Here is a 23378-nt window from a genome sequence, read left to right as displayed (position 1 = left end):
ATATATATATATATGGGAGAGGGTAAGTATGATATAAGTAGAGTAGAAAAGGTAAACATTAAAAGATTATAGTGCGTTGAACTCCTTTTTATTACCCCTTTTCTATTCTGTCGTATACTCATGAAATTGACACAGTTTTTCACACAATACTAAGTAGATTTCAACTTCACCCCATTGCACAAGCAAGTGGCTATCAGGACTCAGCAGCTGAGTAGATAACACCATGGCGTTTGAAGCGAAAGGTACTGGGTCCGAGTCTCAGAGTGAACATCAACTCTCTGAAATGCAGGTACATCCAGCTGACGAGTCCCGAATAGGACGAAACGCGCGTGCTGGATTCCACTGCTAGTCACTATCCATCTTTGCTTACAAAACTAAAATCTGTTCATCTATATTTATTAAGTAAATGATTATTGAAACCAAGAACGGTGAGTCATATTTTAATGTTAATCTTTTAAAACGGAATAAAGTCAGGCAATGTGAACATTTTTTTCTCTTAAATCAAAAAAATTCTGATACAGACAATGTGAAACATTTAAAGTAAAAAAGGATAAGACTATAAGTTAAATTTGTCGACAAAATATAAAATGATATTTATAAAATAAACACAGGAGCATCCAAAGTTGGAAAACCATCCTTTGAAGATAGACACTGAGAATTTTAGTTTAACTTCGTTGTCTATCGTGGATAAGATACATCACACAGAAATGTGAGATATTTGGAAGGATTCTTAGTTAAGATGATTTCGAAAGAGGTTCATAAACAAAAAAACAACAATAATTATATGTTTCCGTTTGTAATATGAGCTGTCATTTAATAATACTTATTTTCCAAGGTAGAGTTTTAATTTTAGAATCTAGATAAAAACTAGTCTTCTATACACAAGGGTATATAACGAGAGGACAAGTTCCATTTCTTTTTCTTACAACTGAACAACATCTTACAAGTTTTGTTCCACAAATGTATTACCAATTAGTTTTGTATGGTGAAAATAAGGAAGAATTGGAGCCTTAATGATTAAATAGGATGAATGGACACGCAGTATCTACCGACAAAAGTTTTAGATCCAGTCTAGCACCTCATAGTGCACATATAAACTTCAAAACTCCGAAACAACAAACGCCGAATCAACATGTTGCATTTATTTGAACATATAAATATTGATACAAAGGGGTACCGAATACATATGCGCCATACAATCACTTGATTTGTGTGTGGACTATGATGTTGCCCGGGATCCCGAACCGAAGCAGGTGGTTTGCTTAGGGGGCCACGCCTCAAGCCTTTGACCTAAAGGTCTAATCTACGAGGCGATAGATCAGCTTCGGGAGATGCAGTGCCATGGTAGCCAGTGATTAACAACACCTTCATGCGCCATTTGTCCCCTTAGGATCCTGGAGCCCATGTGCACCGTTGGTTTGGAATCAGAGTATTCCAACTCCCCTAGGTGAACCCTCCATGTTCACCGACCCGGTTAAAGCGCCGGACATTCTTTTTTCGTCCTCTCAATTTCGTAAACAACATTAATGCCACGAGAAGGCAGTCAGACTTCCCTGGCAATGGCTGTATACGTGTGACCAAGTGAGAGCATTTGGAGAGGGAGAGCTGACTCTCCCCACTCTCGACCGTACCAGGGCATTTGGTGGCCACCTATTACATTTACCAGTAGCCAATGGAACTTATGCACACTGAATCACAAAGGTCGCGAAAAGTGAGTGGTTTCATTCACATCAAAGAGTTTCAATAGTCGGAATGTTGCAACATCCCACCATATACTTGGATACTACCATTTGCATAACAAAACAAGCAACTGTTGAGTTTCTCGACATTACAGTTGGTTTATATTCTCTGAAAATGAATGTAATCTACAGTTATCTGTACCAAAAAAATATCTCCGACAAATTCGTTGATATTTTTCGAGCCAAGCACTTAAATACCTAAAATGAAGTAGATCTAAACAACTAACACATAATATTACGAAACTAGCAATGGGGTTTAAAGGGATTTTTATCGAATCTGATAAGCTCCATGAGAAAATTTAAGCACCAAAGAAATTATAGCCAACGAATAAACATCAGTTACTAAAAATTAACTTGATCCGTGAACAGACAATATACTGTTCAATTGAAAATGATTATGTAATCATGATCAATGATAATAAATAAATATACAAAACAAGTACACATTTTTACTAAATATGCATTGATGTATGCGACATATAGTGCACAGAATATAATAACGTGATTGAAAAAATTGGGTTAGTTTAAGGAGTTGACTTAACGAATAATTTATAATCATACATTTCATTATTAAGACAAACACTTTTACAAGACTATATTCTACCATTTAATTACTTGAAATCAAAGTCACAATATTTGAAATGATTAATTTTCTAACATGATCCATACTGAGCATAAGCCATATGACTATTAACAGCCATATAACAATCTAGTTTTACGTGAAACTTATGATTTTTTTTCACTGTGCACAACTAGGAGTAGGCTTAAATACATTGTCTGATCAGTTGCGTAGAAATAATTTCAAATTCAGTAGAATGAAGTACATATAGAAATTACGATGTTTGTCACTAGAATAAATATAATTTGATCAGACTGTAATACATCACATGATACAACAATGAAATCAGTATTATCAAAGTCAACACACATTTCTCCAGATGATATATATATATATATAATATATATATATATGACGAGTGTCCCTATCTTTTTGAGTCCTTACTATTCCGTTTAGTCGGACAGCGCACAGACGACTGTCTACTGGGATCCCGGCTAAAAGAGCTAGTTCTGCCCTAGGGCCCAATGCTATACCTACACCAGCGAGGCCACAGGAAGCAGCATCAGAGCTTCAAGATACACGAAGCGTGAATCGGGATGGTTCTTTATTTTGACATGGTGAGGTCAAATGAATGACTCTACTCAGATCATGTATGCGCGTTTCGGAGACGCAGCACACATCGATAGTGTGAGATTCTAAAGTCCTAGATAAGGAAGTCTGTTGTCCAATTCCGCACAATGTTCGGACGTTAAAAGCTCCTACATGTAGTTTAGAGCGTAGTATTTGGAGACCAGGAATAACGTTCCGCGTACTCGAATCGTTAGAATTAGCGGTGTGAGGTGATAAAGGAACGTGAGAAGGGTTAGTCGTGGAGATACGAGAGTTATTAGGAGGTGGAGGAAGGATTTGAATGTGACCAACTTGGTCTCGTGTGTTGCTACGGGTATGAGGGCTGATATCACTTTCCGGCTACCTATACCGTGGAAGAGTATTTCTTGAGGGACCTGAAGAGGAATTTGGATTAGTGTTCGTCTTAACGACCTGGGAATGTGACCGCAGTGCCCAAAGTACAACTGCTTGAGGCCGGTGACGCACGACCTTTTTGTAGAAAGGTTTTGGCGTGTGCACTCAGTTCTTCAAAGGGCCTTACCAATGGAAACGGGAATCCGTGAGGTAAGGTGAGGCGTGACATTTTTAGGGTCGACCTTTTCTAACCCCTTCCTTCTTTGTCAAAAGACGGCATTACTGCAGATGCTGGCTGTCCGAGGGAAATACCTTATTGCTGTCACACCCCTCTACAGTCAGCCGTACGACTTCGCCCTCAGACCTTGAGTTGCTGCTTTTAGTCATACCGTTCTCCAATCGACTTGCCTGGCATGGTAGAACCTACAAAAACATATGTTCCAGCAAAATAGCTTGATTGGGTCATCACAATAGGCAAGCTCGACCATCACGTTAAGGTAGCAGCTAACGTTGGGCGGCGATCAAATAATCAAAAGTGGATTCAGACAAATTCATGTTATATCATTAAACTCTCCAATTTATATAAACACAGTAATGAAACCGTAGTCAAGTTCCACTCATAACTTTTAAAATTATTGCTTTAGATACTATGTATATTTTTGTGGCTTGACATCGTACTAGACATTACAATATAATATCTAAAGACATAAATTGCTTACCGAATTCACTACATTCAAATTATCTTCAAATGAATTCATGAATAAAATAATTTCTAATCTAGGTCCTAAACGTTCAACTTTGCATAAATGTAATAAAAGACGATCTTCATCCGTTAAATCATCAATAGATCGTTGTTCAGTGAATTCATAATTTAAATAAGTTTTCATTTCATCAGATGTTGGCAATTGATGATAAATACGATCTGTTACATCTTGACCTAGTTCTAAACGATTAATATCATTCCATAAACGTTCTGGTGTATATTTTTCAGATTCTAAATAACGTAATAAAACACCGATACAACTGAAATGAAACAAAAAAAGTGGACATAGATATGAGTGGTGTTATTAGTAGTATAATTGAATCGAGAATTGCTTTAAAAAAAGCGAATTAACTTGGTGGTCGATTCAACTTAGTGATCTAGTATACAGATCGTTTTACATACCTGAATATTGTGATATGTGTTACACAAAATCTACCACTGTACGGCAATATCACATATTTTTTAATCAGAAAAAACTGTATGAAAGAGATTTCACTAAACTTAAATATTGGTGCATTAAAACAAAAACACTACTGGTCAATACATGACAAGAACTTTACTGATGATAGTATGTAAAAACAAAGGATAACTTACCAACAAATCAATGTTCTACACCCTAAGGAAAAAGCACTGAGTTGACTATTTATATTACTGAGACAAAATTCAGTAGATTTTGTTCATAATCATTGGTTTATATAAACAAGGTTACGTTACACACAAGAAGAATAGCCTGAACATATACATAGTCTGTTTACCATAGACGGTCAAGAGTACAATTTTCAATGACTAACCATATATATTAACTCTTAAAATATACATGGGAACCATGTTTGAAAGTTTATACAAAAGACGTATCAATTATAGCTGCCAAATTCAACATAATAACAGTAAACTACACGCGTTGAAGTAAGATTTATGACATATGTTAATGTCAAATAAACAATTAAGATGCACTGATGCGAATAGTGACATAAACTAGTGTTAGCTTTCACATTTACTATGACTGAGCTAATAAGAGAAGAAAATAAACGATTGGTATAATAACTCTCAGTGGCCGAGTGGATAACGCGATGGCGTTTGAAGCGAAAGGTACTGGGTTCGAGTCTCTGAGTGAACATGAACTCTGAGATGCAGGTACATCCAGCTGACGAGTCCCAAGTAGGAGGAAACGTGCGTCCTGGATTCCACTGCTAGCCACTATCCATCTTTAACTCTATATTGTATTATATAATAGTTTTCATATCAAAAAGGTATTGGTTGTTGATAGAAAGAAATTCACGTTTCACTAAACCTGAGATAATAAACATTATTTCCATAGCTCATAATAAAAAAAATAACCTTAGTTGCGAGAACAATTAGACAGTTGAACTTTTGAAACACTAATTTTAATTAAAAAAGTTTTAGTACAAAATAAGAAATCGTTATTAATTACCTAACAATTCAATGATAAGTGGAAATATATCACAAATAATTATAAGAGTTTCAGTATGAATTACTGAAAAAGATTCTACTTCGTAAGAGTTGTCAAATGCTGGAATTCGCTGCCAACTGAGCTAGTCCAAGCGACTTCCCTGAAGTCCTTTAATAGGAAACTTGACTTATTCTTAAGGACATATTATTATGATTTACCAAATTCTTTTTTTCCTCTATTATATTTAATATACCTAGGTTCTTGCCTGGAGGTATTGGTAATCCACTGCTATTAGACACGGAAGCCCGTTAAGCGAAAGCTTCTTCTATTCCGTCCTCAACCATTTGAACCATTTGGACATTATAGAACAGAGTATAATGCATACTAATAAATGTGATCTTGAGTCACTGAGACTGTTGGTTGTACACTATATATAGACCTGGGATATATGAATTTATAATTACGATGAAAGTAGGATGGCAGCGGTTGTCAATGGCAACAGATTCATAAATTCGACAAAATCTCTCCGGTTTTTAATTGTTTCCATATAAACAATTAGCAACAAATGACACACTATCAACAAGTAACATGCTTATTGTTGATCAAGAACATAACACAAAGTGCCAAATATTTCCAATCATTAATGAAATCGTTAAGTTTTATAGAAAAAAGGGAACGAGTTTTTGTACCAAACTTTATACTGGTGTATTGCATACAAATAGTCAACTGCTGAGTCAGAATTTTATAATTCTTTGTGTTTCTTTAAAACTTTAACGCATTTATAAAATAGCACAAAAAATATTACGATAGATTCAGTGTCCAGATAGTCAGAGGAATGAGAGAAGTCATTAGAGAAGCATTTGAAAACAACTATTTCATTTCAAATTCACTTCGTATTGTTTGTTTGAATCTTCCCATTGATGTTTAAGACTGTAACTGGTCAGTCTCTAATTGGCATATGTGCATACTGTGCGTATTGCCTCGATATAGCCTTAATTCACAAGCATTATAAGCAAAGATGGATAGTGACTAGCAGTGGAATCTAGGACTCAGTAGCTGAGTGGATAACACGATGGTGTTTGAAGCGAAAGGTACTGGGTCCGAGTCTCAGAGTGGACATCAACTCTGAGATGCAGGCACATCCAGCTGACGAGTCCCGAATAGGACGAAACGCGCGTACTTGATTCCACCGCTAGCCGCTGTCCATCCTTGCTTACTATTTCATTTCAGTTTGAAAAATCTCGAAAGTTCAAATCCCTAACCATATTCTAAGATTAAATGTCAGTAATAACAGATTCACATTTCAATCTAATGTAAGAAAAGTTGAGTACAAAACTGTTAAAATCATATAGTTCCAGAATGAAACACAGCAGAACCAATTATCCAATAATTAGATAGCTCATGATACATCAGTCTATGAATTGTAAAACCGAAATGAAATACATTTTAATTACGATACATTAAGCTAGTAATACACAATGGAGTTCAATAAACATAGTTAAATAGGAACACTTTTTCCAAAAAAAGTTTTTTTTATGACTGAATTAATCAGTTGTAACTTTAATTGATACAATTTCACTAAATCATGGAAAACATTTATGACGGTCACATAATGGATAGTACAATTATTATTATTAATAATTTATTATGTATATATCCTGTTTGTATGTAATACTAATAAATTTGACGCTGAAATTTTAGTATCACAATGCACATATATACGAGTAAATAATAGTAATATTATAATAATAGATCGATGGAGCACTATTTGACCAAAACATTAAACCACAGTAATGTCCTTTTAACAAACACGCAAATCCATAGTATTCATATATATTGTATGTACTTAAAACGATTGTTTACGTATAAAAAGTAGTATGCACTAATATTAACTGTGAATAAATGAAACCTAAATTGAAAATTTTACCACGTTTTTCCCCATAAACTTAAAGAGTTGGTTTTCGTGGCTCGGTTTATATCATGAATATGTCAAAACTTTGCAACAATTAGTCAGTCACTATTAGGCAAAGCAGAACATGGATTTGCGACGACAGATCATATCAGTACAGCGAGATGAAACTATGAAGGAAAATATTATATCACAAAAAGTAATGAAAGTAGCAGTAAAAACATAAAATGTTACATATAGATTATTATACCACGTGGAGGAATCAATTCGTGAAACAAAAGATAAAATAAGATAACTTTTGAACTCAAGATGTAATCGAAGATAAAAAGTGAATGTGATGTGAACAGAGAAACAAGAAGCCTTGATAAACTACGGAAGCTACTTTTAGGAACGTTATTTCACTTAATTTAAACCTTGTAAAATAGTAACATTCACTTTGTCCCTAGTCCGTTCTACAGATCATAAGCTTTCGTTTGATGTATGATTCACTGTCATAGCCTTTTCTCTACCAAAGCTATGGCAAATTAAACGTAATCATTTGTGCAATATTTTCTACTCTGATCCTTAGTTTTCGACATAATTGTATTTTTCAAATTGTTGAACGTTGTGGTCAGGTTTGTCATCTATTTCTTCATACATCTTTTTACACTAATCTATGATCCAAAATGTGACGTCCTCGAAATCTCTACACATTTTCATGAACAGGATAACTTGTTTAATGTAGATTAAGACCTTGACGCGATAGGCCGACTGGCTTAACCTTGAGGCTAGTATGCGTTAGTTCAGAAGTGAGATCAACTGCTTGGGGTAGAGACGAAAATTATCCTATCACCTGATTGGCTGAAGCAAGCACGCGCGAGAGAGAAGACAAGTCAACTGAACACCATTTGATTTATTCCCAATTTCGATCTGGTTCCCGATTTCAGATTAGTGTAAAAAGATACATGAAGAAATAAATGACTAACCTGACCACAACGCATACTAGCCTCAAGGTTAGGCCAGTCGGCCTATCGCGTCAAGGTCTTAATCTACATTAGACAAGTTATCTTCTGTACGAAAGTGGGTAGACATATGAAGTAAGTAACAGTATATATATGTCTTAAAGAGGGTGATTCTGAGCGATGCTATTGACGGTCCACAACCATCGGCTTCACCAACAAGGCAGTCTGCATCTACCCTATAACGCTTGGTCACAATAATATTCTCATGGAATGATCTGACAATTTTATCAGTTAGTTGCCCTCCTATTTAGTGTAGATTTTAGGAAATAAAGAGACTTTGAATGAATGAGAATCTATGCATTAAAGTTTTTAGGTTATTACATAATAAACTTAACCGATAAGCCACGGGAAACCGAAGTGAACTGGGGATGTGGTCATCATTCCAATCCCGTAAAAAACAACTTTGCTAAAAACAACGCTAACCAGAATAAACAATCTAAACCACTGAAACTTTATCCTGGGACCTGTAAGATTTACTTTCAGAAGAATTATGACGTCTCATGGTGAAAACCGAGATACTTGGGAAGTCACGAGATCGATGCCCCTTCTAACAACCAGAGCAACACTCTTTGTAGGTACATGGAACATCCGAACAATGTGGGAGACCGGGAAGACTAGTCAAATAGCAATGGAAATGAGGAGATACAACTTGGCAGTACTCAGAATCAGAGAAACCCATTGGACACAAACTGGACAACAAAGGCTAGATACGGGAGAGATGCTGCTATACTCCGGCCACAAAGGGGAAAATGCTCCACACATTCAGGGAGTTGCTCTGATGCTGTCCAGAGAAGCACGAAATGCATTTGTAGGATGGGAATCTTATGAACCCAGGATAATCAAAACATCATTCAAAACAAAGAAGGAAGGGATCACAATGAATGTTATCCAATGTTGTGCACCCTCCAATGATAGCAACGACGACGATAAAGATCGGTTCTATGAAAGGCTGCAATCAATTATGGAGAAGTGCTCGCGAAAGGACAGAATTAACAACAGCCGAACAAGGACAGAGAAAGTCAACCACAAGCTGAATATACAGAAGCAAAAGAGCAGGTGAAGAGGAGCATTGAAGCCGACAAGCAGAAATGCGTGAAAGAACTAACAACGACAATGGAAAATGCAAGGGAAGGAAATATGAGACAGTTGAATAGACCAGCCCCATTGAATTCACCGGACATCGAGGCAGCATCTACAGACCTTTCTATATCTGTCACTCCGCCAACAACCGAGGAAATCAAGATGGCCATCAGACAAATCAAGAGTAGAAAAGCAGCAGGACCTGACAATATACCAACCGAAGCAATAAAGTCAGACATAGAAGCAGCTGCAAACATGCTTCACACTATATTCAGGAAGATTTGGAAAGAAGAACAAGTGCCACAAACAGACTGGAAAGAATGATATCTCATCAAGATACCGAAGAAATGAGAATTGAGCAAATTTGAGAACTACAGAGGCAACACACTACTTTCAGTACCAGGAAAGGTTTACTACAGGGTTGTTGAACTGGATGAAAGACTCAGTAGACGCCCAACTTCGAGATCAACAGGCTGGATTCCGTAAGGATCGGTCGTGCACAGACCAAATAGTGACACTACGGATCATCATAGCTAAAAATTAAAATCCGGAATATCTTGCTTTGATACTGACAGTCAAATTCTAACATGTATTTTTGCAATGACAAAGTCATTAACTCAAATTTTAGTAAATTACACATGAAACGCCCATATTGAGCTCTGATTCATTGGTAAGTGAATCTACCTTTGTGAACGAGTAAACGTGAGTTTTTTTCCGTGTATATGCGTGTCACTGCTGGTAATCCTACTTATCTACAAGGACTACAGTAGGTGAAGTGGCGCAACTCGAACGGGTGAAATCGACGATAGAAATCTGAATATTGTAACTACTAAACTACCAAACTTACTGTAGCTGTATATATAATGCTGATTAGTGTTTAGTGAACAACCGAAATTAGTTTTTTTTCCAAAAAATATAATCAAATCTAAGTAGCATAGTTTATTCCGTACTGCAGGTAATTATTATTGTTATACCACGAATTAGATGGTTACTAAGAAATTGATTCAAGCATGCATAAAGTCTAAATAAGATATGATCCCACAATCAGAACTCGAGCGCCAGTGAAAGAAATAAGTAAAAACAGAACATAAATATACCAATGAACATAATACGGATCTATTATAATTAAGGGGACATAGAACATGTGCTACAAATTGACTGAATCCTCTGTAAGTCTATAAAGATCTCACCAGTAAATATGTCACCAAGTATGAAACTCCCGTACCACACCACTACATATTTTGAAGGAGATTGAGATCAATCAGAACGTTTTTCTTTTTCTAATGAATACCACCTCAATAGACGAAGGTTCAAAATGTTAACAACCAATTTACTATTTTTTCCTAGTATTCTTCACCTAACCTTCAGGCACAGTACATTCAATTTCTAGCTCAACTATACGTAACAAATTCGACCACAAGGTTAATTACTTAAATTAATTAATGGCTTTTTACAATATAGATGCTGTAAAATATTTTATAGGTGAGAGAGAAGACCACTTTTATATCTCTCCGGTAAAACCGAAAATTACAAAAATGAGCAAAAAACTTGTTGTTAATCTAATAATTTTAAATAATGTAGTAAAGAAAAGAAGAATGGGCCCCTAGCAATACTAGTATGACTGCTGAATGACATTAATTTATATTAACAGAAGCCTATGATCATAAGAAATGTCTCCATTGTATTCCGAAACATAGTTAACAGAGTCATTACTACATAGTTTACATAGCGGACTGATTCTTAGTCAGATAACTATTGAAAACCAGGAAGCGTTGAACAACCGTTTCATGCCAATATTTGGCTTCTTAGAGGTCTGCATCCATGACTATAGCAGGGATCGAACCTAGGATCTACAGGTCCTGAAGAAGCCACTTAACCTTTAGACTATTGAGCCGGAGACCAATGTGTTACAAGTTTAACTTCAACCAATCCGCGATAAAACGGAAACATATTCCAATTTCATTAGTAGATAAGTGTGACATACATGACATAAGTGATAACTGTATAGATTAGCTAATAATAATAATAATAATAATAATAATAATAATAAAGCTAGTTAAATGGACAATGAAAACAGGCGAAGCATAAAAAACACATACCGATGTCTATTTGGATCCATTAAAGATTTTTTCTCAACTTTTTTACTTATTCGACTGTCTTTCTGATCTAATCCATTGGCTAGATTATTTACACCCGATTTATTACTATTATTCACCGACTGATTAGACAATTTGAACAGATTTTCAAATTTCTCAGTATCCAATGCATCCAAAACAGCTTCATCATTCATGCCAACAAATATCGTACCACGAAGTTGTTGATTTTTCAACAGGACCCAATTAACTAACGGTAATTTGTATCGAGTTTGTATGGGTGGCCTTATGGAAACACCTATATTAATTATGAAAGAATAAATGGAGAATTAGAAAACGATGAAAGACTAAAAGAAACATACGCGCCATATATTTTAAACGGAATATAACTCATTAGTTATTAAAGTGAAAAGTAACTGTAACTCAATTACAGATTGATCACTCCTACTTTTATGCTTCACCATGCATTTATACCGACAAGCAGTGCAATCGATCGTCATTTACTTGATAGTGGATAATCGTGACATTTCAAAATTATATAAACGACTTCAGAAACACTAAATTTTGCCGAGGTCATTGTTACTAAAAGGCTCAAACTGAATTTATGTATTCAAAAGGATATTGTTGTCAGTCTTGCACTGTCCTGGTGACTGAAAATTAGTTCCGTGACACCTTATTTTGTGATGATAATTACAAATTCGACTTATTTGTTCTTTCGTAGATTCTATCTGAGCTCCAATTATTTCGGTCTTATAATAAACTCTTTTATTCAGTTGACGTCACATAACTTTTGTCGTTAATTTTTTAGCAACGTGTATCCTTGGCTTTTCTTCAAGAATATTCACACTTTCTAAGATATAGATATCCGACCATAAGTGTATATTTTATAATTTTTCCAGATCTAATAGTCTTTATTGATAAGACCACTTTCTGGTGGGTTTCGGAGGATTCATCTATGAGTTGCAAAATCCTGATTCCAAACCAATGGTAAACATGGGTTCCAGGATCCTAAAGGGACAAATGGAGCATGAACGTGTTATTGGTCACTGGCCACCATGGGACTGCATTCCCTTACGTTGCTCCATCCCCTTGTAGGTTAGACCTTTAAGTCAAAGGCCCGAGGCGTGGCCCCCCCAAAGAAAACCACCTACTTCGGTTTGTGAGACCAGGAAGTATGCCAGACGTCACACAAATCGAATAACGAGGCATGACGCATATACATTTGGTGCCTCCTTGTACTAATGTTCATGTGTTTAAATAAATAAATAAGAATAAATTTCTGATATTATGATAAAAAGTATGTACACTGTCTTGTTTTATAAAGAAAATTGAGTACTATTATTTTTACGTTGTAAATTTGCATATATGTGCCTGGTCCTACGTTGTAGCTGACTGACTGACGTTGTAAATAGTTTAAATGAATCCGCAAAAGTAAACTCATATTATACTAAGTTCATTGTTTTTGCTTGATACGAATTTTCAAAATTTGAATCACGATCTGGTCTTAGCTAGACCATTAATCAATACCTGCAAGAATTAAACGGCCGTTTCGTTCCAGTATGAGAGCCCTTGGCAGTGGGCATTCACGACATCTTAGGAGGAAATCGGACCCAGGACCTTCGGCTTCGCGTGCGGACGCCTAATGTCTGGACTTCTGTGTTCGCTAGCGACTAGCTTCAAGCTATAACTCCTGGATTTCTAGAGTGACTAGCGTAATTCAATCCTTGTCGGGTGGGAGACAGTTATCCATCACACGCAATGGATAATAGTTGCACAATATCGTGAATAGGTTGAAGTTAAACAGTAATACCGTTGGTTTTCGGTTCAGTGGTTTGGAGGTCAGGTGTTTGAACATTAAACCGAAGAGCCTGGGTCCGATTACTGTGTGTGTGGTCGTTGATGCGAACTGGTGAGGAGTCCCATATTAGGACGAAACGACTGCCCAGTGCTTCAATGTATTTATTGGTCTAACCAAGATTGCTTTTTGATTTAAACTTCAAAAATACTACAATCTCTACAAATTCTCCTACACTAATCATACAAATTTCTTAATGGGAAAAATAGTATGAAAAATAAGTAAAGCGAACAATGAAACATCAGTATTTTTAGAAATTTAAAATAATATAACGATAAACAAAACAAAACTGACCTTCTGCACCGGGCACCATTGCACCCATTCCCGGTGGGGGAGGAGGTGGTGGTGGCGGTATACCACCTGCAGATGGTGGTGGGGGTGGCAGGGGTGGTGGCGGAGGGGGAGGTGGTGGTGGTGGAGCATTAGCACCAGAAGAAATAACACTTGTTGTGTTTACCGATTCGATAGAGTTATCAACTATGCCATTCACTTGTATCTGTGATTTCAATTGTGAATTTTTAACTGTGTTCAAAGTATCTTCTAGTTCACGTAGTCGTTGCTGTAAATTACGCTCACGTTCTGTTGTGCTTTTATCTTTATCCAATAGTTGAGCACGTAGTGTAGACAGTTGACCATCTTGGTTAGTGCACTGATTCTACAATGATAATGAATAGGTAATAATAGCAGCAGCAGTATATATATATATATATATATATATATATATATATATATATATATAATTACAAAAGCGAGAAACGATCGAATTAGAAAATGGTTAAATTAAACAAAAATAAAAATTTAGAACAAAAATTTAGAACAAGAAACTAGTCTAGACTTTTAACTTGCCTTATGAAATTAATATACTGGAATGCGTAGACGTATGTTTAAGGTTAATATAAACTAAATACACAAAGACTATAAGATGATCCTATCACTCCATATAACGAATATGATGGCGCTTTATAGATTGTTCAATTTCTTTGGAATCATGAACCGATTGAAGTTAGACCGATATTGAGTGGTCTAGAGGTTAGGCTTTCATGTGTGTGACCAAAGATCCTGGATTCGAGTCATACGCGTAGGATTATGGGTGAACACCTCTGAAGAGTCTCGTGATGGGAATCAATATTGGTCTTACTTCAATCGGTTCATGATTTCAATGAAATACATAGAAGTATAACAAAAACAAATAAAGATTACCAATGAATAATTGATCACAAGGGAAAAACAAATTTCAATTAATTTTATAACTGCAAAATGATTAAATATATATATCACTCAGTGTTTCACGAGTAAAATCAAAGTTACCCACAAGGAGATGCTGAGAATACAACGATAATAAAAACTTGTAACCATCTATTACTCATGTTACAGACTTTACTCATAGGGGATTAAAACTCACTGTACTTATCATAGGTGGAATGAGCTGACCAAAGTTAAACCAAACCTTTTGTTTAGGTACTGTGATTTTGTTTATTACAAACTTTTGGGGTGTTGGTACAACCTTTCATGTAAGTAGACTAGTTAGACTCTAAATATCAAATGACACTTGGAACAATAATTCCACATTTCCAAGGTGAGAAACACTGAAAACCTTTAGTTTTCAGCACAGAGGTTTTGAAATACTTTAATTTTTCTTGATCAACTTTTATGACAACACCGTCTGCAAACTCTACATTCACGAGTGTAGCTTCAAATACTCGAGTACTTACAGTAAATTGAAAATCACTGTATAACAAACAGCAATATTATATGCTATTAATGTAATATCGGTTTCATAGTCAATTCGATGGATATCGGTTAAAATATAATAATACTAATGAAGAGCTGTTAAAAGTTAGTTTTTCCCAATGTAAAAACGTGATTCATTGACTTCTTACATTTTTTAGGTGCTTGTCTTCAGAAAAAAACAATGACCAGTTCTAATGCTTGCGTTTTCCATGAGGAATATGTGTTTCACAGGCGCATGGATACTTTATCTACCGTCGAATAATGTTGAATCGTAGTATGACAATGTACTTTTCAATGTTCGATAAGATTAATCATTTTTGGACGAACCAAAAAGATTGCCACTGCTACGTCTTTTCATAATCTTTATGGTGCGAAGTATAAAATCTATGCGGATAGTCGGTTACGAGTTACTCTTCAGCCCTGTCTTGGGATGAAATACGTAAACAATCAACTTTCCGGTTCAGAATAACAGTTAAGGTTACGGAATATGATTACTTCATAGTGGATAGAAATTACAAGAAATGAAGTCGTTATCAGTTATATAACGGTGGTTAACATAATCTTAAGATAGTGGAACAGACAGACAACTCAGCTACTGAGACTTATCATCGAATAGCCATAGTCCATTTCCCATTATTTTTAAAGCTTATTTGAAATTTTTTTCAAAGTAAACAGTTACTTGTCCACATGAAGTACAAAAACTGGAGAAAAAAAAGATGGAGGGAAAGTAAAAGGAAAAAGAGAAGACAAAAACAAAGAATAATTGATGATTCATAACATACAGCTTCACATAAACAAACCCATATGTGTTTTAAACAATGATAATCATATATCATCCAATAAATTCCTTCTCTAACAATAACGTTTAACAGTCAAATTGACATATATGCACCAATAATAATTTCATTGACTAATTATTACATTTACTGTTATATTCAGTGTGTTATACAGCATTATGGAATAGAAACAATTACACCATGTCATACAATATAAGATTTTGAAAACTAAACAAACAACAGTTTGAAATAAAAATCAAATAAATGAGATAGAAAAAAAAATGAAACGCAAAGAAGGAAGAAAAAGAGAAAAAGCAAAGACACAAATTTAGATTAGACAGTCGACCATAAAGAGGTCAAAATCAATAAATCTATTATCTGATTGAGAGAGATATGGGAATAAATACTACTAACTAATCATTCATATACACATATGGCGAGAATATATATTGGATCAAGTCGAATCTATGCACAGTACATATATGTGCTATTGTAAATTTCAAAAAAACCTATAATGGATATTATAAGCAAAGATGGATAGTAGCTTGCAGTGGAATTTTGGACGCGCGTCCTATTTGAGACTCGTCAGCTGGATGTACCTGCATCTCAGAGTTGATGTTCACTCTGGGACTCGAACCCAGTGCCTTTCCCTTCAAATGGATATTTTCCAAAAAGGCAAAAAGGGGGTTGATGTTTTTTCACATACAAAAAAAACTAGTTAATCGGTAAAATGGAATTTTAAAAAACGGAAAAAAAAGAAATTCAGGATGAAAAAAACTCCGATAGATTTTTTCTAGACGTTTATGTGTATTAGTTAGTTGGTTAGCTTATTTATTTGGAACAGGGAAAAACGTAAGTGAATAGAATAATAATTAAAAACAACAAAATGAATAAATTTGGCTGTAATAAGTAAAATGTTACTAAGGTATGTAGAGATTTGAATTTAATAAATAAAAAAAACGATTGAGAAACATTTGACAATACTTAAATTATGAAATAAAATTTTTAGAAGGGGGTTTTGTGGAGATTTTAGTAATTTTATATAGTTGAAATCATGAGTCAATTGGAGCTAGACCACCATGGAAAACCTGCAAGCACTGGATGGCCAACTCGTCCTATTGTGGGACTTCTCAGCAGTGCATCCACGATCTCGCCTCGCGAGATCCCAACCCAGGACCTATCAGTCTCGCGCGTGCGTGCTTAACTACTGGACCACTGAGCCGGCCGACATCCAACGGTGTTAATGTCTAACTTTAACCGATCTACGAAATTGAGCAACCATTCACCAATGTCTTTAGTGAAGTGATATCTCCCAAAAGACCTGGTTGAACTCCACTGATTACTGCTTCTCACTAGAACTCCAGGAAATACCTAATGGAGCCAGTCACTAGTGAGCATATGATCATTATAAAATCATTAATAATATTTTCGCCAAACATAGCTACAAAGAAATATGTACAGACAGATTTTACAAAAAGAGAATATAATGGGGATATTTAGAATTATTTAATAACTTGCTAACTTAACAGTTCAAGTTCGTCTCTAGTAAACGATAGAATATAAATAAAGGGAATATTATTTATTTTATTTATTTATTTAAACACATACATATTGGTACAATGAGGCACCAGATATATATGCGCCACACAAAACAATGAGAATGGGAAGAGAAAGGGGTAAGATGCATATATATAAAAAAATAGAATGGAAAAAAAACAAAAGAGAAGAGTAATGATGGGGGGAACTGAAATGTACAACCAGAAGACTCTTTCAGTTAAGAAAGTTATAACCACTCTTTGTGAAGAAAGTAAAAGAAGGTTACAGCAGGATCGCCACTGGCTTCTATTCTGAGCCATATCTGATAACGTCTCTAGCCACTGTGTTGCACCATCTCTTGGACCCCAGCCAGGGAGTTATGAAGTACCAACAGAAGCTAGCCCTTTGCAGCTTTCTTTCATACCACGACATCATGGGAATATTAAGTACTCAAATATTAATGATCCCCATTCATGAAATATTGTAAAACACACTTTCACTGTTTTATAATACAATTTGATATATTGTGCATTATTGATATGAAATGTATAAACTGACAACTTTGTAGGACTGTCAATAAGCTATCCTGATAATTCAACCTTCTAAATAGACAGATGAAAAGTGCATACCCTGGTAATATATTCTTAAATTTTCAGAACATCTAAAGATCACTTGTAACCATCAATATGGTAGAAAATACGATAAGTACTGAATAATATTTCAATATTCTCATTATTTAGAAACAGTGTTCAATGAATACGCTATGTATACATATATATATAATGTTTACCTCCAAATCTTGATTTTTTATTTCCAAAGCTTGTATGTTTTGTTGAAGCTGTAATAATTTATTTTCATATTCTGCTTGAATTGTTGCTGTACGAGTTTGTAAAATGATCAGATCTGATTCTGCTTGTTCTTTCTCTTGTTGTAATATATCACGCATTTGTGAATCTTCTAATAATACTGCAACATCTACTTCATTATCATTATATGCTTCTATTTGACGTAGAAGACGATCACCGGATTGATTGTATATTCGCTGTAATAAAAAGATGGATAAAATGTCAATTTATCACAGAGTAAAAGAGTTAATTGAAGAAAAAAAACTAACAAGACCATTTTAAGTAGTTGAAAGAAAATAACAGAAAGCAATAACCACATGATTTATCTTGGGATTTTAACTAGCATCAAGCAGTGTGACAGTTATAGACGACACACCACTGAGTTATATAGGCCGCGGCTGAACTCCTCAGTTGTTTAAACTAACTTACTTAACACTCGGTAGGGATAGACTAATGTTAACATGTTATATGAATTATCTCTCAATGTTCAGCAAATGTAATCACAATGTAGAGCCTTAAAGGCTACGTGATCTAGAATTTTGGCATTAAAACCCACCATGAAGGTAACAGTTACTATTGGACTTAACTAATCAGAAGGTAGATAAAATTAATATTTCTTTATAAAAGCAATAATTATTTGTAAGATGTACAAATTCATATCCTAATGATAAGTAACATTATAAGATACAAATTACACAAGGGTACGGATTTTCTGTTTTCACAATTATTCCCCCATTGACAGATTCACTGTTAATTTTATGAACATTCCAATTAATATTATAATATTTATAGCTAATAAATATAACCTAATATCCGAAAGATATCAATGTTCTAACCCATTTACTGTACACATGACCTTATATTTGCATAAGGGATATTATTACAAAAATATCAAATAACCTAGTGTTATATAACAGAAATTAATGTCATGACCTTGTACTAAAAATAACTCCGACGAGTTCATATGGCCACGAGTTATAAGGTCTGTAAAAGGACTAAAGAAACCAGGGTAGAAAAATGTAATGTTTACAGATCGATAATGTTGAAGTTTCTAATTTTGACAATAACGTCACTCACTACATCACTAGACAATCGGCTTTCAGTAGTGAAATTTTGGCTATTTTTGGTTATTTTGCTATCCAACATGCAACTAAATACGAAGATGGAATCTCGAGAGATTTGGAGAGAAGCATTTACTAAATATAGACCAAGATAAATGCCATAGAGTTAAGAAAAAGCCGTTTCCCTGATTTTATGCATCGTTGTATAAGATCGTTTAATTCACATAACTATCTATAAATACAAAACTCCGCCTGTAGCTCTTCTAGAGTTACTGCCGGTCCCAAGCCCGGGTAAAGGAGGAGGTTCGGGCATGAGGTTAGCGACCCCATCCCGTAGAAAAGCTAACTCGCTAAAAAAACGCTAACCAGGAAAAATAATTCAAACCATTTAAACTCTGCCCTGGGAGTTGAAGGAATAATTATGACGTCTCATGATGAAAGCCGAAATTCTTCGGAAGTCACGAGACCGATGCCCCTTCTAACAACCAGAGCAACACTCTTTATAGGTACATGGAACGTCGGGACAATGTGGGAGACAGGAAAGACCAGCCAAATAGCAATGGAAATGAGAAGATACAAATTGGCAGTACTCAGAATCAGAGAAACCCATTGGACACAAACTGGACAACAAAGGCTAGGTACAGGAGAGATGCTGCTGTACTCCGGTCACGAAGGGAAAATGCTACACACACTCAGGGAGTTGCTCTAATTCTGTCCAAAGAAGCACGAAATTCACTTGTGGGATGGGAATCTCATGGACCCAGGATAATCAAAGCATCATTCAGAACAAAGAAGCAAGGGATCACAATGAATGTTATCCAATGTTATGCACCCACCAATGATAGCAACGACGATGATAAAGATCAGTCCTATGAAAGGCTGCAATCAATTATGGAGAAGTGCTCACGAAAGGACCTCACCATCCTGATGGGAGATCTAAATGCTAAATTTGGAGTAGACAACACAGGATATGAAGATATAATTGGACGACATGGGCTGACTGGGAGAGAGAAATGAACATGGGGAGAGACTTGCAAATCTATGTTCATTCAACAAATTGGTTATAGGCGGCACAATATTCCCACACAAGCGCATACACAAAGCTACATGGATCTCACCGGACCAAACCACAGAGAACCAGATAGATCACATCTGTATCAACAAAAAATTCCGAAGATCAATGGAAGACGTGAGAACCCGGAGAGGAGCTGACATAGCTTCAGATCACCACTAGCTGGTTGTGGCCAAGATGAGACTGAAGCTAAAGGAACACTGGACAAATGGACAAACAGCACTACAAAGGTTCAATACAGCCTTCCTTCGAGATACTGACAAGCTCCATGAATTCAAGATAACTCTCAACAACAGGTTCCAGGCTCTACAGGATCTACTGAAAGAACAAGAAACTACTTTGGAGGACAACTGGAAAGGGGTAAAAGAAGCACTAACTTCAACGTGTCAGGAGGTTCTTGGTCCTAAGAAGCATCATCACAAGGAATGGATCTCTATGGGAACCCTGGACAAAATTCAAGAAAGGAAGAACAAGAAACTAGCAATTAACAACAGACGAACACGAGCAGAGAAAGTCAAAGCACAAGCAGACTACGCAGAAGCAAACAGGGAAGTGAAGAAAAGCATTAAAGCAGACAAGCAGAAATACATGGGAGAACTAGCAACGACGGCGGAAAAAGCTGCAAGAGAAGGGAATATGAGACAACTATATGATACAACGAAGAAATTGGCAGGAAGATATAGCAAACCAGAGAGACCAGTCAAGGACAAAGAAGGGAAGACAATCACTGAGACTCAAGAACAGAGGAAAATATGGGCAGAATACTTCGAGGAACTGCTGAATAGACCAGCCCCATTGAATCCACCGAACATCGAAGCAGCCCACACTGACCTTCCAATAGATGTCACTCCACCAACGACCGGAGAAGTCAAGATGACCATCAGACAAATCAAAAGTGGGAAGGCGGCAGGACCTGACAATATACCAGCAGAAGCACTGAAGTCAGACATTGAAATAACTGCAAACATGCTTCGCCTTCTATTCAAGAAGATTTGGGAAGAGGAACAAGTGCCAACGGACTGGAAAGAAGGATATCTCATCAAGATACAAAAGAAAGGAGATCTGAGCCAATGTGAGAACTATAGAGGCATCAGTTTGTTATCAGTACCAGGAAAAGTTTTCAACAGAGTGCTGCTGAATCGGATGAAAGACGCAGTAGACGCCGAACTTAGGGATCAAAAGGCTGGATTCCGTAAGGATAGGTCATGCACAGACCAGATTGCGACACTACGGATCATCGTTGAACAATCAGTTGAGTGGAACTCATCACTATACGTCAACTTCATTGACTATGAGAAGGCGTTTGACAGCGTGGATAGGAGAACATTATGGAAACTTCTTCGACACTATGGAGTTCCTGAAAAGATTGTCAACATTATCCAAAACTCATACGATGGACTACAGTGCAAAGTGGTGCATGGAGGACAGCTGACAGATGCACTCCCAGTAAGGACCGGAGTCAGACAAGGCTGTCTACTCTCCCCATTCCTCTTTCTTCTAGTGATTGACTGGATTATGAAGAATTCGACATCTGAAAGGAAATACGGAATACAATGGACTTCTCAGAATCAATTAGATGATTTGGACTTCGCAGATGACCTAGCCATCCTCTCTCATACACACGAACAAATGCAGATGAAGACAGCAAATGTAGCAGCAGCCTCCGCATCGATAGGCCTCCACATTCACAAAGGAAAAAGCAAGATTCTCAAATGCAACACGGAGAACACCAACCCAATCACACTTGATGGAGAAACTCTGGAAGAGGTGGAAACATTCACGTACCTGGGAAGCATCATTAATGAACAAGGAGGATCGGATGCAGATGTAAAGGCGAGGATTGGCAAAGCAAGGACAGCATTTCTACAATTGAAGAACATATGGAACTCAAAACAACTCTCAACTAACTTCAAAGTCACAATCTTCAATACAAACGTCAACACAGTTTTACTGTATGGATCTGGAACTTGGAGAACTACTACATCCATAGTTAAGAAGGTACAAGTATTTATAAACAGTTGTCTATGCAAAATACTCAACATCCATTGGCCGGATACTATGAGCAACAGCGTTTTATGGGAGAGGAGAAACCAGCTTCCGGTTGAAGAGGAAATTAGGAAAAGACGTTGGATGTGGATCGGACATACATTAAGGAAATCACCAATGTGCATCACGACTCAATCCCTAACTTGGAATGGTGAAGGGAAGCGGAAAAGAGGAAGGCCAAAGAACACACTACGCCAGGAAATAGAAGGAGATATGAAAAGGATGAATGTTAACTGGAAAGAACTGGAAAGGAAGGCTCAGGACAGAGTTGGATGGAGAATGCTGGTGAGCGGCCTATGCTCCTCGATGAGGGGTAACAGGCGTAAGTAAGTAAGTAAGTCTATAAATACAAGTAATGGATAAAATATGTGCTTACAAGTGTAATTAAACGAAGAAAAAACAATCAAAACTTTGTAAGAGGGTCGTTTTCTGTTTAGTGTTGACAAAATATCAGCTACATTTGTGCAAATAGTCGGTTATAAGCAATATAGAATCTAGCATATATGTTCATTAGTTCAAGTCGACAAATCATATCAGTACAGTGAGATAAAATTACGAAGATTAGCAGAAGTAATGACAGTAACAGTGGTAATATAAAATGTCAGGTATAGATAACCCGACTGACGAGAAATGAATTCGTGGAACTGTTATGTCACGAAGAGAATTATGAATGGTAACTTTTGAGAACTATTTATGGAACAATATGATACATATATTTTTATTGTATAACCGTTAACTGACTAAACTATTCATATTCGCGCCCCTCTTGTTATAAGCTTTATTTTGACCCATGAACTATTGTTATATGATTTACCGTTCCTGAGCTATACCCAGTCTATTAATTACTGCCTCCCACATTCACAGCCACATTCGGCTGAATCTTGTATAAATGTTATTTTCTATTTTATGGTACGATGTGGTCTGTTTGATTAGTATAT

General features: G+C 36.1%; 1 protein-coding gene and 1 non-coding gene across 2 annotated transcripts in view; one reads left to right on the top strand and one right to left on the bottom strand.

The window, feature by feature from the left end:
• The window catches only part of Smp_144430 (formin-like), a gene marked incomplete at its 5' end in the record, with an annotated part of 63257 nt that overhangs the window by 24229 nt on the left and 15650 nt on the right, over positions 1-23378 (bottom strand). Inside the window, 4 exons of the mRNA XM_018791198.1 lie at positions 3981-4284; positions 11525-11816; positions 13668-14028; positions 18207-18458. Coding sequence (XP_018647344.1) covers positions 3981-4284; positions 11525-11816; positions 13668-14028; positions 18207-18458 — 1209 coding nt within the window. The remainder of the gene's footprint in view (positions 1-3980; positions 4285-11524; positions 11817-13667; positions 14029-18206; positions 18459-23378) is intronic.
• On the top strand, positions 5069-5137 carry Smp_tRNA_00066_Pseudo_TTG.1.1. Its single transcript has one exon. It is a non-coding gene (tRNA).

The sequence above is a fragment of the Schistosoma mansoni genome, assembly GCF_000237925.1.
Source record: "Schistosoma mansoni, WGS project CABG00000000 data, supercontig 0237, strain Puerto Rico, whole genome shotgun sequence".
NCBI classification, from domain to species: Eukaryota; Metazoa; Platyhelminthes; class Trematoda; order Strigeidida; family Schistosomatidae; genus Schistosoma; species Schistosoma mansoni.
Note: the sequence above shows the minus strand (reverse complement) of the source record. Positions and strands in the feature narration are given on the sequence as shown.